This window comes from Anabrus simplex, chromosome 6 (genome assembly GCF_040414725.1).
Source record: "Anabrus simplex isolate iqAnaSimp1 chromosome 6, ASM4041472v1, whole genome shotgun sequence".
Classification (NCBI taxonomy): domain Eukaryota; kingdom Metazoa; phylum Arthropoda; class Insecta; order Orthoptera; family Tettigoniidae; genus Anabrus; species Anabrus simplex.
Window position 1 is genome coordinate 290,216,118 of NC_090270.1, and position 18,595 is coordinate 290,234,712.

At 40.8% G+C, this 18,595-nt stretch overlaps 1 protein-coding gene across 1 annotated transcript in view; it reads left to right on the forward strand.

Moving 5' to 3' along the window:
* Positions 1 to 18,595, forward strand: part of LOC136875987 (solute carrier family 7 member 14) — a 446,413-nt gene that overhangs the window by 354,134 nt on the left and 73,684 nt on the right. The window contains exon 5 of the mRNA XM_067149601.2: positions 8,328 to 8,499. Within this exon, the coding sequence (XP_067005702.2) occupies positions 8,328 to 8,499 (172 nt within the window). The remainder of the gene's footprint in view (positions 1 to 8,327; positions 8,500 to 18,595) is intronic.

An 18,595-nucleotide genomic window follows, 5' to 3' on the forward strand; every position in this document is an offset into this window, starting at 1 on the left:
AAACAAAGCCACGTGTTTTTTTGACAGCCACGTGCTTTTTGACAGATTTGTAAACAAAGCCACGTGCTTTTTGACAGACAACAACGCATCGCTAACCTCAGTACTGCCATCTTGACGGACCTAAACCTTAGTGATACCAACTTAACCTAACTAGCGCGAGGTAAACAAAGCCACGTGCTTTTTGACAGCCACGTGCTTTTTTGACAGCTGTCATCCGCCACCTTTAAACCACAAAGCACTGTGCTGCCCTCTATATCGCAGTAGCTGCAAAATTCGTCACCTGTCATCGGCAGTGCTGCCATCTTGACGGGTCTAAACCTTAGTGCTACCAACTTAACCTCACTAGCGTGAGATAAACAAAGCCACGTGCAGCTGTCATCCACCATCTTTGAGCATCGTGCTGCCCTCTTTAGCTACTTACCTTTGAAATGTGGTACGTTATCCGCCATCTTGCATCCGAAACCTCAGTGCTGCGCTCTATGTAGTGGCGGCAAATTCCATGTGCTCTTGTTTGGAAACAAAGCCACGTGCAGCTGTCATCCACCATCTTTGAGCATCGTGCTGCCCTCTTTAGCTACTTACCTTTGAAATTTGGTACGTTATCCGCCATCTTGCATCCGAAACCTCAGTGCTGCGCTCTATGTAGTGGCGGCAAATTCCATGTGCTCTTGTTTGGAAACAAAGCCACGTGCAGCTGTCATCCACCATCTTTAATCACCGTGCTGCCCTCTTTAGCTACTTACCTTTGACAGTTGTCATCCGCCATCTTGCATCGCCAACCTCAGTGCCGCACTCTATGTAGTGGCGGCAAATTCCACGTGCTCTTGTTTGGAAACAAATTCACGTGCTTTTTTGACAGCTGTCATCCGCCATCTTTGAGCACCGTGCTGCTATCATGCGGGCAATTTCGTTAGCTGTCATCCGCCATCTTTAATCCAGAGAGAACAGTGCTGCACTCTATGTGGTGGCGGTAAATTCCATGTGCTCTACAATGACAGCTAACGAAATTGCCCGCATGATAGCAGCACGGTGCTCAAAGATGGCGGATGACAGCTGTCAAAAAAGCACGTGAATTTGTTTCCAAACAAGAGCACGTGGAATTTGCCGCCACTACATAGAGTGCGGCACTGAGGTTGGCGATGCAAGATGGCGGATGACAACTGTCAAAGGTAAGTAGCTAAAGAGGGCAGCACGGTGATTAAAGATGGTGGATGACAGCTGCACGTGGCTTTGTTTCCAAACAAGAGCACATGGAATTTGCCGCCACTACATAGAGCGCAGCACTGAGGTTTCGGATGCAAGATGGCGGATAACGTACCAAATTTCAAAGGTAAGTAGCTAAAGAGGGCAGCACGATGCTCAAAGATGGTGGATGACAGCTGCACGTGGCTTTGTTTCCAAACAAGAGCACATGGAATTTGCCGCCACTACATAGAGCGCAGCACTGAGGTTTCGGATGCAAGATGGCGGATAACGTACCACATTTCAAAGGTAAGTAGCTAAAGAGGGCAGCACGATGCTCAAAGATGGTGGATGACAGCTGCACGTGGCTTTGTTTATCTCACGCTAGTGAGGTTAAGTTGGTAGCACTAAGGTTTAGACCCGTCAAGATGGCAGCACTGCCGATGACAGGTGACGAATTTTGCAGCTACTGCGATATAGAGGGCAGCACAGTGCTTTGTGGTTTAAAGATGGCGGATGACAGCTGTCAAAAAAGCACGTGGCTGTCAAAAAGCACGTGGCTTTGTTTACCTCGCGCTAGTTAGGTTAAGTTGGTATCACTAAGGTTTAGGTCCGTCAAGATGGCAGTACTGAGGTTAGCGATGCGTTGTTGTCTGTCAAAAAGCACGTGGCTTTGTTTACAAATCTGTCAAAAAGCACGTGGCTGTCAAAAAACACGTGGCTTTGTTTACCTCATGCTAGTTAGGTTAAGTTGGCACTACTGAGGTGTAGGCCCGTCAAGATGGCAGTACTGAGGTTAGCGATGCGTTGTTGTCTGTCAAAAAGCACGTGGCTTTGTTTACAAATCTGTCAAAAAGCACGTGGCTGTCAAAAAGCACGTGGCTTTGTTTACCTCATGCTAGTTAGGTTAAGTTGGCACTACTGAGGTTTAGGCCCGTCAAGATGGCAGTACTGAGGTTAGCGATGCGTTGTTGTCGATGACAGCTGTCAAAAAGCACGTGGCTTTGTTTACAAATTCAAATTTCGCGCTAGTTAGGTTAAGTTGGCAGTACTGTCGCGCTAGTTAGGTTAAGTTGGCAGTACTGGAAGAGGCCTCTGGCTGAGGTGGAGGTGGCCACTGGGAGCCGGAGGTGGCGGTGGCGGCCGAATCCCTGTATTATACTACTGGTAGAATTCAATCTTGTCAAAACAAAATTTTACGTAGAATGACAAAAGCTCCATTGTTGAGGTCCAATAGGGAGATAAGAAGACAACTTCGAATCCCTGCTGTTGGATATCAGATCCGCAAGGTAGCTAAGACGGCTAAGTCCAGAATACTCTCACCCTAGTCTAACGACCCACGCATCCCCATTTTTAAACAGGTCATAAAGACCAAGAAGCCCAACACACGTCTCATACACAGACACCCTTGGCTCAATGAAACCCTGAAACCGCCCGTTCCTTAGGAAGGTAGCTCCCCACCACCCACATTAATGCGTAATTATCAAATTGAAATCTTTCAAATTAGCGATGAGGGGGTTTCTCCTCTAGCTATTCGGCTTTTCAGTCCACTGCCAGATCGCCTTCCCCCACTAGTGCAAATGAACAGCGACTTTCCGAAAAAGATGAGTAAAAGGGCATAGTTTTCGCCACGGGACTCTCCATTTACTGTACTCTACCACAGCAACCAAAAAAGTAAAGTGCCGGCCTCGCGGTGTAGGGGTAGTGTGCCCGTCTCTTACTCGATGGACCCGAGTTCGATCACCGCCCAGGTCAGGAACATTTACCTAGATCTGAGGGTTGGTTCGAAGTCCAATCAGCCTACGTGTTAACAATTGAGGAGCTATCTGACGATGAGGTGGCAGCTCCGGTCTAGAAAGCCAGGAATAACACCCGAGAGAATTCGTCTTGCTGGCCCAACACCTCGTAATCTGCAGGCCTTCGGATTGAGCAGCGGCAGCTTGGTAGGCCGTAGCCCTTCGGGGCTGTTGCGCCATGGGTTTTTTGAAATAGGAAGTGTGCCATCAGTGACGTCACATTAGTCTTTACCGTAGGCCTTGGTTTTATTTACTTTTTATTTATTTATTTATTTATTTATTTATTTATTTATTTATTTATTTATTTATTTATTTATTTATTTATTTATTTATTTATTTATTTATTTTTTTATTTATTTATCTATTTATTTCTTGAAAGATATATTCATGATCATAGCTTTTCGCAAAGGAAAAAGTTTCTTTTTGATTTTCCTTTGCTCGGTTTCTTTCAATCATGACTCTGGAAGCAGAGAAATTTAATTCTAAGTCTCACCTTTTAGCATCTCTTCTCTCCAAGTGCTTGTTATTCTGTTCTGTACATAGCATGAGTGTAGAAAGACTCTGTAAAGAGTTCGAAGATCATCCAACTCTCAGAACGTATTTGAGATAGTGAGCTTTGGCACTTTCGATTTTCTCAAAATCCCTGACTTGTAGCTCTTCCCAAGTTAGCTCCAGTCCGTAAGTTACTACGGACGAGATAGTGGAGTCGATAACATCATTGCTCTTGTTAAACATGAGGCTGACAAAATTTTTATGGAGAAAATTGTTCTTGCGGCTGCTGTTTTTCTTTCTTGAATATGCTCCCTAGAATATTTTGCTGTAGTTTGGTGACTCCTGATTGCTGACAGTTTTTTAAAGTATCACCATTGAGATTGAGTATATTCCTCGCCAAGTTTTTCCTTACTTTTAAAAAGGTCTGTTGGACGATCATCTGTAAATTGATTGTGAGACGGTTTTTCTTTTCTTTGGAATTACCTGATAGTAACTCTTTCTACCCCACCTTGGTTTAACTCGGAAGTCAAAGGACAACTTCTGATGCCCCGACTAAGAGTTGAGTCGGATTTCTAAACACATGTTCTCCACCAGCCACGAGTTTAGACTGATGTAGTTGTTCAACATGAGGTGGTCTTATTTGACTTTTTCCGGTAGAGGTTACCGTCAATCTATATATATAAAACTAGCAAGATACCCGTGTTTCGCTACGATATTATAATGAAATTTATAATTGAATGCTTAATGTTTTATACATAATCCGCCGAAATTTGAGGTCTAACTGGTTTTCTGAGAGAATCCGCCAAAATTCGTGATTTGACTTGCTTTTCGATACATTACGGCATAGTTCCTCCCATTTTTCAATATTTCTTTACAGCAATCGATTTCGTACTTCCTGGGCTAGATCCAGGTATTCCACCAGGTCAGTTGGGTCCCTAAATCTTTGCCATAATTTCCTTTAAGCATTTTTAATACGGTTCAAATCCTTGAGGAGATCCGGCGTGGTGTTGTCATGGGTGCCTCGGCGGTACTGAACCCGCGGCCGGACTGCAATCGTAGTCATTACCCGGCCAGGACCCGTTTCCAGCGAGGTCCGCACATTTTGACGACGGTCCAGAACATAATAATAATAATAATAATAATAATAATAATAATAATAATAATAATAATAATAATAATAATAATAATAATAATAATAATAATAATAATCATCATCATCATCATCTGTTTACCCTCCAGGTTCGGTTTTCCCTCGGACTTAGCGAGGGATCCCACCTCTACCGCCTCAAGGGCAGTGTCCTGGAGCTTCAGAATCTTGGTCGGGGATACAACTGGGGAGTATGACCAGTACCTCGCCCAGGCGGCCTCACCTGCTATGCTGAACAGGGGCCTTGTGGAGGGATGGGAAGATTGGAAGGGATAGGCAAGGAAGAGGGAAGGAAGCGGCCGTGGCCTTAAGTTAGGTACCATCCCGGCAATAATAATAATAATAATAATAATAATAATAATAATAATAATAATAATAATAATAATAATAATAATAATAATTGATAGTCTGGAACCCACAAGGCTTAGGCAAGCGCGCGAGATTTCTGGTGACACGAATGATATACTTCCGTGCATTATTGACCTTATTATAGAGGTAACAAATTGCACGGTTAATATCATTCTTATCATTTATTTTAAATGTGTTTAAATTTTTATTTATATGCCAGGAGAATCTACTGCAATCTAACTTTATGTTCTCCAAAGGAAAGGATGGTTCTTGAAAACGAACCAAGAAAAGATTAAAAATGATCAGTTTATGATCAGAATAAGTACATTATGAACAGTAAAATCAATTGGTCTCAACTCCTTTTTCACCCCACCGCCGTTAAGTTGATTTAACTCCCCCCCCCCTCCCACGCGAAAAAAAAGAAGGCGTGTTTCCTTATGTTTAAAGGAGATTCAAAATACCAATGTTCACGTCTGTTACCTTCACTTCTGGGGTTAAGTATCCTTATAAAAAGAATTCAATTTTTTCACTTCCTTTCACACTCCCTCCCCCTTAAGTGAATTTCTCGTTAAAAATACTTGTTTCTTTAATAGTGCCAACGGCCGTAACCGTGTTGAAACACCGGATCCCGTGAGATCTCCGAAGTTAAGCAACATTGGGCGTGGTCAGGAGTTGGATGGGTTGCCACGCGCTGTTGGTGGGGGGTAAGGGAATGGAGGAGCGGAAAGGAACTGGCCACCCTACCGCACGTAAACTCCGGCTCAGGCCTCCTGCGGAGGTTCGGACCTGCCTTCGGCCAGAATAACCCTTACCTTACCTTTAATAGTAAAGGATCTTCTAAATATCGATTATCACGACCCTAACATCTTCAGTTTTTGAGATATGTGCCCTCATAAAAGGAATTCAACTCCTTTTCATCCCCGCCCCCCCAGGATGATTTTCACCCCAAAACAACTTTTTCTAAAGGAGTTCCAAATGCCAATTTTCGCGTCTGCAACATCTTGAGTTTTTATTACATGTAAGTACCCATTACAATTAATTAAATTGTTCAATTCATTCACCCCCCCCCCTTCATTGGATTTTCCGAGAATACGTGTTTCTTTAATTTTAAATCAGATTCCAAATATCACTTTTCACGTCTGCAAAATCTTTCGTTTTGAGATAATAGTATCCCCATTTTCATTTTCATACAAACAGTTCAACTAACTTTTCAATTCCCCTCTCCGCCTTTAGGGTGATTTCCGAAGACAAAACAATACGTATTCCTTTACTTTTAAAGGAGATTCCAAATACCAAATTTCACGTCTGTAACATCTTCAGTTTTTGAGATATCAGTATCCTAATTAAAAGAATTCAACCCCATTTTCAGTCACTTTTACCAGCCCACCCAAGTGGTTTTTCAGGAAACAAAAAATACGTGTTTTATTTTTAGTAGAGATAAAAATACTATTTTTCACTTCGACAACATGTTAAGTTTTTGAGATATACTGTAGAAATGCTCATTTTAAAATTTCACAACCTTTTTATTTTCCCTTAAGTGGAGTTTCCAAAAACAAATCACCTATGATCTTTACATTTACAGGAGATTCCAAATACCAATTTGTATGCCTGTAACATTTTACGTTTCTTAGATATACTGTAGATATAGTCTTTCTAAAAATTCACCCCAATTTGTCACTCCTGTTTAACCCCCATTAATTGGATTCTCCAAACAAACAAAAATATGTGTTTCTTTATTTTCAAAGGAGATCCAAATACCAATTTTCAGGTCTGTAATATCTTCTGTTTCTGAGATATAAGTAAACTCATTTAAGGCATTCAACCACTTTTCACCCTTTTTTACCCCTTCTGTTGGGATTTTCCAAAAACAAAAAATACGTGATTCCTTATTTTTAAAGAAGATTCTAAATACCAATTTTTACATCTGTAAACTTTGAAAGTTTTAGATATAGATACACTCATTTTAAAATTTCACCTCTCTTTTCACCCCCTTAGCGAGGGACCTGACTGATTCATCATCGCCGAGCCAAAACTACTGGACATAAAAGAATGAAATTTTGGGGATACATTCTTATGAACATGTTGGTGCTCGCTAAGAGAGGATTTTTGGATATTCCCACATACGCCTCGGGCCTCAGCAACTGTTCTGCAAACGTTCGGCTGGGAGGTCTTTGATCACCCACCGTACGGTCCTTATCTTGCTTCCGGTGATATTCATATTTCCTTGCACCTCAAGAAATTCCATTTTCACACCGACGAACAGCTGAAGAAGAATGTCATACGTTGGTTCCATTTCCAGGCGGCAGACTGTTGTGGCACCGACATACAAACGTTGATCGAACCATAAGACAATCGTCGAAATTCTAGTGGTGATTATGTCAAAAAAATAGCTCCAACAGTGATATATCGGGCGCCAGTAAAGGCTTTCATATAGCTATGTTATCTTTCTTTTTTAACAAGTAGGGATTTTAATTTCTGGGTGGCCCCCGTATTTATGTAAAAATTGTTATATAGCTATAATAACAAATGCCAAGTTGAGAAGAGTATTTCGAAAAACTGGTTACGTTACTTAAACTTACATTGAGTTACTTATTCTCCGATATTCCTCTTCTCAATTCTTTTATTAAGTACGATCATTATTCAAACTGTCAGACCATGCGATTGAAGGTTATCCCCTACTTCGCTGACTATCGCTGGGGCACCATTCAGTTACTAACCTTGTTCACATAATCCTGGGAGAATATGATGTGTCCATTTCCTTATTTAAACTCAGATTCCTCTTCCAGATTCCTCTTCTGATTTTTCAGACGGCCTTTTAGAATTGTGTCCTAGAAACTGATTTTCAAACCCTCTGACAAATTCTAGATTGATTAAACTATCAGTTTCATAGACCATGTCTGAGAATTATATGCGAAGACAGGAAGTGTAAATGTGCAGGTTACCTTAGTTTTAATTTTCATGGTATTTTCCTTGAGGATAACATTTAGCCCTATTAATTAATATTTACTGTTCTCCTTTTGCTGTTTTTGTTTTTCAGATGCAGGAATAAAACTGTCCGATCTATGTATATATGGTTTTCTACATGTTATACACATGTTTCATTGACCTGAATTCCTTCCTCTACGAAGAACAGTACAGTACAATTTATAAGCTAGTATTTGTGAATAATCTTGATTAGGCACGAATGTACACGTAGCATTAAATATAAATGGCGAAACAGGTATTTCACGTACATGTATTTGAAATAGTAATTCCTGATTCCTTTTAGTCTCAAAATTTTCATTGAGGGAAAATGTAAAACAATTATTAACAGTTGCGCAACAAACCATCAATGAAATGAATGCGTTTATTACTGCTTCCAGGTTCTTACTGGAGCTGCTACCTGTTTCTACGCCTTCATAGGTTTTGATATCATAGCGACGACAGGAGAGGAAGCGACCAACCCCAAGAAATCCATACCACTAGCAATCGTGACCAGCTTAATCATTATCTTAGTGGCGTACGTCACTTCTTCCATGATCCTTACGTTAATAGGTAAGCATTTTTTATTTATTTGTAAAAGAGATTGACAGACAGTAAATCCACAAGGATCCTGATACCCAAATCTGCACGGGGTTTGTACCATTAGAGTGAGAAGACTCCATTTTCAATGACGAACATCGTGATACTGAAGTCAAAGGAGGGACTTCAATAGTAAAGATGATGTTGGAGGATGATGAGTGAGTCCTTTGTTACGATTTGTATAATTTTCTGTACTATATAGTATAACGATGCATCATATATGTACTTAGAATATCCCGCGTAATCTTTGGCACTCTACCTCTATTTTTAGATATAAAACCTCTCAGAGATCACTGCTCACAAGATATAAGCATTTTTCAATTGCAATGTAGACTGGTGTCTAGAAATTTACACCGTGCGCATTGGTCGACATAAACTATATAACAAAGACATAGTACTAATGATAGTTAAACGGAGTCTACTGATATATAATTACCTTCACCGTTCAAGCACACATATCTGATCACGAGCAAATTTTCCTGTGCTCCACACAATTCAGGGCGCTGGTGTATGGTTGAACCATTCTTTCACAACATCGGGAACCGCTTAATTGATGGAGCAAACATTTATTCTTTAGGACGTTGCTCAATGTAAAAGTTATCACGTGGGGAGAGATTCGCAGAAGTCCGGTGAATGCAGCACCGAGTGTCCACTATATAACATTGACAGCGTGTGGGCGTGTGTCACCGTGGAGAAAAAGCACTACTCGCGACAGATTTACCGGTAAAAGTACCATATTTACACAAGAAGTGAATCACGCCTCGTTGTATACGTTCGAACGTAACCATTAAACAGGGATGTAGCTTCAGTTATTTCCTCTCTTTTCCGGACGCGTGTCTCAGACTGACCTCGTGTTGAGCTATTACATAAGCATGAAATCATGCAGTGCTGCCACCTCTTGGCTTTAACGTAAATTGTTTACATTCCTGCTAGCCTTCTCTATGTCGCAACTGAATAACTCTAATTCTTTTCACTGAAGGGTGGGGGGGAACCTACTAGGTTTCCTATCGCTGGTATTTTAACCGATTTTACACAAAATGCGATCAATGTAAATTTCGTTTAAATTTCAAAATTAATATTCGACTTAAAACCTTTTCTTTTAAGTTTTCATTTCTTGGTAATTTTTCTGGTTTCAACGTTCGTGGTTAAGCTCGGGAAGACTTGATCAATACAGTATTTTGCGGTATTATGTTCCTAATTTAATTAATTAGTTAATAAAGCATATATTTTTACCATGTTGGTTGCATGTTCAAGAAAGTGCACTGACTCAAAGTATTCCTGACCGGGCGAGTTGGCCGTGCGCGTAGAGGCGCGCGGCTGTGAGCTTGCATCCGGGAGATAGTAGGTTCGAATCCCACTATCCGCAGCCCTGAAAATGTTTTTCCGTGTTTTCCCATTTTCACACCAGGCAAATGCTGGGGCTGTACCTTAATTAAGGCCACGGCCGCTTCCTTCCAACTCCTAGGCCTTTCCTATCCCATCGTCGCCATAAGACCTATCTGTGTCGCAGCGACGTAAAGCCCCTAGCAAAAAAAAAAAGTATTCCTGAAAATTGTCATACTTTGTTAAGATGAATACTAAAATTTCTACAAGTTATGAACAACATATAACTAGGGAACTGCCTTTTTATTTTTATTTTATTGTAGAATTCGGGATTATTTTTGAAGATTTTCGCGTTATTTTTTATAAATTTAATATCACATTTTGGGATTTTAAAGGTACTTTTCATGTAAATAAGTTATTGAATAACAATATGGAGTGTTATTGAAAAAACCCACACAGTTTTATAATTTAAGTATCACTGAAAAAGGCATAACATAAAGTAAATACAAAATATAACTTTTTCTGGCTGTCACTTTCCTGTTGCAACGCAAGTCGCTAAAATCTCCTGAGAAACAAGAAAAGAAAATTTCACTCTTCACGTTAGCGCACTGATACCACAAAGACTGACTGTTAAGTTTCACTGAAATGAGCTTAATACCATAAAAGAAAAGTACATTATGTTGCGTTTTCTAACTGTCAAAGGAGAACATTGTTATGATGTTACACTTTCCTCTTTCATGTTTCAACGCAAGTCGCTCAAAACTCCAGAGTAGCAAGAGAAGAAACGTTCACAGTCAACATTAGCACATGGATACCACACTGAGTGGAGAGATCTGCCACTAAACTCAGGATGACGGTCAAGCAAACTAATCATAACTTTCACAATATTTACTTTTCCATCTCGCAACATAATTTGATTAGTTTGCTCTTGAAGATCACTGAACTCTTTTATGATCACTAAATTATTCTCATTTTTAAAGAATGGAATACACTTCACTTTTTTTAGTGCCGAATGGACATTACTGTTAATGATGAATACTGGACTAAACACTTCAAGTGCTGAATACAAATTATTATCAGGTTCTTCAAACATAAGTAACTGCAATTTTGTTAATGCTAATGCTGCAGTGTTTTTCACAGCTATTCTAACATCTCCTTGAACATCTGCGCTGCTGATGCAATTTAGCTTCTCTCCTGTTTCACTATAGAAATTTTGCAATATTTTCTAGAGTTCTCCATAAAGTGTAGGACTTGTTGGATATACATATTTTTCTAATTCAGTGATGTATTTCACGAAACCATTGGCATGATCCTTTACGAATGTTGCCTCTGCTGAAATTATACTTACTTCATCATTTTTCAGTGATTTCATGAGGACGACACCAACATTGCGCGTAACTGCATGAACTCAATTATATCAGAAGAATGCTTCTTAACGTAGAAAACGGCCCCCAACCAAGTATTCCATCTTGTCAGCACTGGTTCTGGAAACAGTTTAGGGTTCTCAGACGGATACTTTTCTTTGAGAAATCGAATGTATAGGTGTTTTCTCTTTCTCGTTTTGAGAAACACAGCTTTAACCTTAGCCAACGCTGCAGTTTCGTCAGTTCTTTCGTAAATATTCATCCCACCAAATTTAGCCGGTGTGCCCTGAACTGAATGTGAACTGTATCCTCACCAAGAAAGGCATTCAGGGAAATGAAGCAGTTTGACATGTGTCCTGAACTGTCGCTTACCAGTCCCAATATATTGCCGCAATTAATATAGTACTTCTTTACAGAATCAAGTATTGCCATGCTGCACGATTTTGCAACAGCTGCTTCTAAAACATGTACATCAGAATCATACAACTCCTGCTCTATTTTTGGTTCAAGAGGACAAATTAAAACAACAGATACACATCGACCCAACAGATCTGCCGTTTCTTCACATAGTAACATAACCTTCTGGCCACAGATCAATCAATCAATCAATCAATCAATCAATCAATCAATCAATCAATCAATCAATCAATCAATCAATCAATCAATCAATCAATCAATCAATCAATCAATCAATCAATCAATCAATCAATCCTGATCTGCATTTAGGGCAGTCGCCCAGGTGGCAGATTCCCTACCTGTTTGTTTTCCTAGCCATTTCTTAAATGATTTCAATGACATAGGAAATTTATTGATCCTTAGGTAAGTTATTCCAATCCCTAACTCCCCTTCCTATAAATAAATATTTGTCCTCTTGTATTCCAACTTTATCTTCATGTTGTGATCTTTCCTACTTTTAAAGACGCCACTCAAACTTGTTCGTCTACTAATGTCATTCCACGCGATTTCTCCGCTGACAGCTCGGAACATACCACTCAGTCGAGCAGCTCGTCTCCTTTCCCCCAGTTCTTCCCAGCCCAAACTTTTGCAAATTTTTTGTAACGCTACTCTTTTGTCGGTAATCACCCAGAACAAATCGAGCAGCTTTTCTTTGGATTTTTCCAGTTCTTGAATCAAGTAATCCTGGTGAGGATCCCAAACACTGGAACCATACTCTAGTTGGGGTCTTACCAGAGACTCCTCTCCTTTACATCCTTACTACAACCCCTAAACATCCTCATCACCATGTGCAGAGATCTGTATCCTTTATTTACAATCCCATTTATGTGATTACCCCAATGGAGATCTTTCCTTATATTAACACCCAAATACTTACAATTATCCCCAAAAGTAACTTTCACCCCATCAACGCAGTAATTAAGACTCAGAGGACTTTTCCTATTTGTGAAACTCACAACCTGACTTTTAACCCCGTTTATCATCATACCATTGCCTACTGTCCATCTCACAACATTATCTACTGCTTCTTTCACTTGTTGATCTCATCTCTCAGAAGTGGAACGTACTTCTCTCGTATCAATCTAACTTGCGGAAAATTTCAAGTACCTGTTCAAAAATTATGTTAGGAATTAATGTTATCATGTTCCATTTATGAAGTGATTAACTATGACAATAACAATAATAATATAGGCAGTAATGTATTCAACATACCTTCAGTGAATCGATTCATCCATCCTTTAATATCAGGGTCTTAAAATTTCTCTAGTGTTATATTCACTTTAAGAAAAGACTCCGTAGTCCTCTTGACAAAATTATTCCTTTGAATAACTCTCTTGTTTTCAGCAAAATTAGACTGTAAAATGCTCTGTTGCCTCTTATGACAAGAAGATATACTGTCTGTACATGATTAGTTCATTCGTTGGTGGTTCTCACTTCACACATGCTTGGTACATGTATCTTTCCCATCCCAACACAAGGTACAGTTATAGTATTGACACATTATGGTGTGAATTGGATGAATATAATCCTTCGTTTTCAAATTCAATGGCCCTTTGCTTTGTACTAACGCTCACCTTGGGCATATTACTGTACTAGCCGTAACAGAATACAGAGAGAAAATAATAAGACTGTTACTGACCAACTTCTTAAGCAGAATGACGCACACACATGAGTCGAGTTGATGGAGTGGGAGAACAAGTTGACCATGTAAAACTGTGATGGTCACGATTGTCTATTCTGGCACTGGAAAAACCTTTATAAGAAGGCAAACACCCTGAATTCGCATTATTATGCATATCAAATTGACAAAGTTGGCATATTCGTGCTATTGGCTCATTTCGTCGTTATATTTCGCGAAATAAATCTGCCTAATTTTCGAATTAACAGTGTTAAGTTTAAGTAAATCTTTCCCAAGCATTTTAGGGAATATTTTTTAAAATCGGTGTTATCACAAACCGAAAAACGCAGGTCGCTACATATAACTAGATACTTAAAAAAATGCAGTCTAGTCGAACTGAACCTGGTTACTTGAAGCATTCGCAATTGAATGAAAGTTTACTTTAGGGGAAAAGTCTTTAAGAGACCTCTTTGTCCGTTCTCATAATTACACAAAATTTGCCATACATCTCTCCTTCCTTTGCATTTGTCCCCTCGTCCTGCAATTAATGCTGATCATCGTATTCAGTATTGACTATTTACATAGTTGTTAGTTTATAGCTATTAACTCTGCTTTTCTGATACATCTATCTACAACAATTTACTTCTGTTTTCAAGGAAATTTGCCAGACGAATCATATTTCTTACCTAGTATTCATTTTAGTGGTGCAGATGGTTTGTCGTGTTCCTGCATTTTCCAGTTCAGTGGGTTCAGTCCTTACTGACATAATGTCACACACACATACATATTTATTGCATACGCATTTCAGCGTCAAGTCTGCAAGCCTCTATGAATATACCAACCATCACCTCAAATATTTTTTTTTCTATTTTGTGACATCGCTTAGCACTCTACCTCATCCTATCTTTACATCGTTAGAAACTGGGTATAACCGTCATCGTCTTGGTCTCCCTATAATTCTCTTACCCTCCATAACAGTCAATTATTCTCTTACGTAACCTATCATCCTCCATTCGCCTCACGTGATCCTACCACCAGGACCGGTTTATACGTACAGTCGAGTTCATTCCAAATCTATACCCTCAGTCCGAGTATATTTCTAGCCTTGTTCCCACCTGTTTGTACCGGTAATCTTTCATGTCTGTTACTTCTGACGTATGAATAAGATGTCGTGAGTCCACCCAACTTTCACTCCCGTATAGAAAATTTGGTCCGAAAGCAGACCAATGTAATGATAGTTTCGTCCAATTGTTCACTTCGTTCTTACAGAATGTCAAAGGGTTTAAATTGTGGATTGTATATAGCTGTTATGCATGCTGATACAAGCAATTGAGCTAGATGAAACATCATAAATGCGGATTGTGTAGCAAAAATTCTGAATAACACGCGTGTTTAAAACGATAAGTCCAGCATCTGTGTCAACGAGCCAGAAAAATATGAACGATCTCATTTTTGGATCATACGAATTTACAGCTCCATTATTTGTTTGTTGCCACCAGAACAAACGTACACCCAGCTTCTACTGTAGGGGTAGGTTTGGTCTAGAGCAGGACCGGGCAAACTTCTCACTGCACGAACAGAGCTGCACAGCGACCTTGCAGGAGTGCGAGAGCACAGCATGTTACTCCAGGCGAAGATATCATAGCAGCTGCTGTAGCGGGAATATCCCAGAGGTGACCTGAACGTGTGAGTTGACATGCCAGCCATTATAAGTGACTAGGAAAAGCAGTTTTTTTTTTACGTAAAATGATACGTAGTTCAATTGTTTTCTATATGGCCGTATTTTCGCTGGCCACATAAAGTTTGCTTCCACATATGAATGTGAGAATGTTTTTCAGTAGTTATGGAGGTTGTTAGCAATCGTTACAAACAAAAGTATTATCGGGCGAGTTGGCCGTGCGGTTAGGAGAGCGCAGCTGTGAGCTTGCATCCGGTTCGAACCCCACTGTCGGCAGCCCTGAAGATGGTTTTCCGTGGTTTCCCATTTTCACACCAGGCAAATGCTGGGGGCTATACCTTAATTAAGGCCACGGCCGCTTCCTTCCCATTCCTAGGCCTTTCCTGTCCCATCGTCGCCATAAGACCTATCTGTGTCGGTACGACGTAAAACAAATAGCAAAAAAAAAAAAAAAAAATCGGTAAATTCTTACGTTTGCCAAAACATTGCTCATGACATCATCTTCAATGTTACTTCTACTAATAACAACAAAATAAGGTATCGTTGCGTAACAAAATTCAATTTCGTCCAAACTCTCAAGTCGGTATTATTTTCCCAATTTAGTAACAGAAGTCCGGTAGAAAATATATAAGCATTATAGAGAAAGAAACCACCCTGACTGATGTCTTGGAGAAGAAACGCACTTAGTCAGCGGAACAGCATTTTGCATGTCTCCACTATAGCGATTTACGAGGGAAAGAGGCCTCTAGCACGGATGAGAGTAAGAATTCCGCATGCGGGTAAGATTTCGTGCACGCCCTGGTCTAGAGTGAAGACTCATTGAAGACTGAATCAGAAAACGTGTATGTTCTGTGTTGTTCAGTAATCTGCAGCTACCTGTCGTTGTTACACTGGCATGTATCAGATACATGGATATGAGCTGCAAGAAAAGCGTGACGTCTGTGCAAAAACGCAGGAAGCTGTTAAACCAGCGCAACTTTTAATTCAGTTGCAGAACACAAGATAACGTGAGCTCGAGTTATAACGCTATACGGTATATATTGATGAAGTTATAGATACATAGATAGATAGACACATATAATGTGTTCATTGGCGTAGTTAAGGTCATTAGGCCTCTTACACTAAACCAATTATTGTAAGTTAAACATCATAAATATATTCTACCTTATGGTTGATGTAATCTAAGTCCGAACCAGCACTAAGGTCGCAAAAAAACAAAACAACGTTGCACTTGCTGTTCCTGTCGAAGTAGGCCACTTAGCTATCTATACACAATTGTCAGCGTATGTGGAAGTGTTAGAAGCAAGCAGGGAAATTGCCAACTGCGATGCTTGTAAGCCACGGCCTCTCAAACGCCCAAAATATCACGCGTGCATATCGAGGGGCAAGAGCTCCGCGCACTGTGCATCGGTCCCACTCGGCTCGGCTCGGACCAACGCTTCGTCTCTGGGCTATTCGTCTAAGCTCGGCTCAACTCGACTTGAATTTGGAGCGCTACGGAGCAAGTGAGGAAGAGGGAGACAGAGGGAGGGAGAGAGACAGGCGTGGGGAAAGAGAGAGACAGCGCTATTGCTCCAAATGGAGGAGTGGGGGTCTGCACTCTGCTCAACCAAGCGAAGTCGTCTTTTGCACCGCGCACAGTGCATGCACCAGGCGCATGCACGCTGAGAGGCCCTGTTGTAAGCTCATGTGTGACAGTCCGCTGAATCTGCGATATCTTGATGAAGATTTCTTTTCAGTCGCGGTGGATTTCACTTCTTCTGTGAATGTCTTGAGACAGGTATCAACTGGACATCCTCCATGATTTTCTGTCCTGATCATCTTGTTTCAGTTCTTTATAGCTTCTAACTTGCTTTACATCTGTTAACATTCCACACCTTCTTCTTCCTCTTCCTTTTCTTCCATCTATTTTCTCCCTCCATTACCCTCTGTTGATGACAGTTCCTACGTAGCATGTGAACTGTTGTAACCAAGGTTGAAGTTTACAGAACACAACTTTTATTGCTTCACTTTATGATATTTACACAAATAACTGAAATTTATTTTGAAGCAAAAAGGAATATTGAATCTTGAGAAAAGTCTGTCTTTATACAATATGTACAGGTTTGCAGTCTTTATACACACTTCTATCTTGAAAAGATAGTCTTTGTGAATTGACACTTTGATAGTCGAGAACTATCTGGCACACTAACATAAATGTTCATGAGAGTCCTTGTTTGTTGAAGTGCCTGAATTCCTAAAAAGCAAGTTCAATTGATTGAAGAAATTCCACCTAGCGAAACTAAGGGAGCTTGCATAACTTAGGGAATGAAAATGGCTTGTAAAAGAATTACGGAACATAGGCAGCGGAAACAGGTAAGGGAGCGGTGACCAGAGGTGAAACCTCGTACTGCCAGAAATTCAGTCCACCTGGTCGAAGCACATTTTCAAGAGGAGTAGCCTCCGTGCTCGACGTAGGGTGTATTCTGGAGCTGGACACCGGGGCAAGTGGGCCATTGAGCAGGAAGGGAGCTCCTATTTATACTACACTCGATGGTCAGGCACGCGCACTGAGGGCTGCGCGTCGAAGCTAGCAGAATGATACACAGGCGCGCGTGCAGCTGGCTGGCTGAGCGAGAAGAGAGCGCCGGACATACAACACCCTCCCCTCCTAAATACGCCGGTACGGCGTGAAACGGCGGCGGCGCTGGCGGCGACTGCGATGCTGGGGCGGAGCTGCTGATAACTCTGTTGTATTGTCCGGAGCTGGAACTGGGCGGAGTGGCGCTGTCTCGTCCTGAAAGGAACCCATTGTTATTAAATGATCTAAAGCTCTTTCAGCAATAGATTTATCTGGTTTAGCAATAGCATCAATAGCTGGACAGGGGCGGTAGCGCAGACGTATCTGATCTTGATGGCGGCAGATACGTTTCTCCGTAGTCTGTATCTCGTAGAGACGATGACCCAAAGATCTGCAGATGACTCCAGGTATCCAGAGTGGGTTGGATTTGAATGTCCTGGTGTAGACCTTGTCGTTGAGGGAGAACTTCTTTGGTGAGGTCTTATGCTGGGCCGGAAGAGGCTGTAACAGAGAAAGTAAAGTTCTGTGAGGTCGTCCATGGAGCTTCTGTGCAGGAGTGATATTATCAGCGCCGGGTAGAGTTCTGTAGTTGTTTAAGAGTTGGAGCAAGGCTTGGTCTTTAGTTAAGCCTGAAGAGACAGCTTTCTTCATACTTCTTTTAAATGTTTGTACGAAGCGTTCAGCTTCACCATTAGATTGAGGGTGAAAAGGTGGTGCTAGAATATGACGAATGCCATTATGTATACAAAAGTTCTGAAAAGCAGTAGCTGTAAATTGAGGTCCGTTGTCTGAAATGAGTACTTGCGGTAAACCTTCTGTAGTAAAGATTTTCTGGAGAGCACGAATGGTAGCTTGGGTTGTAGTAGTCGAATGCATATCCACGACATATGGAAAGTTTGACAGTGAATCGATGACTATTAACCACATGGAATTGAGGAAAGGACCTGCGAAATCGATGTGAACTCGTTCCCATGGAGTAGTAGCAGGAGGCCATGAAGCAAGATCAGAAGACGGGGCGTTCTGATTCGTTTGACATTGCTCACAATGACGTATTAGCTTTTCGATGGCGG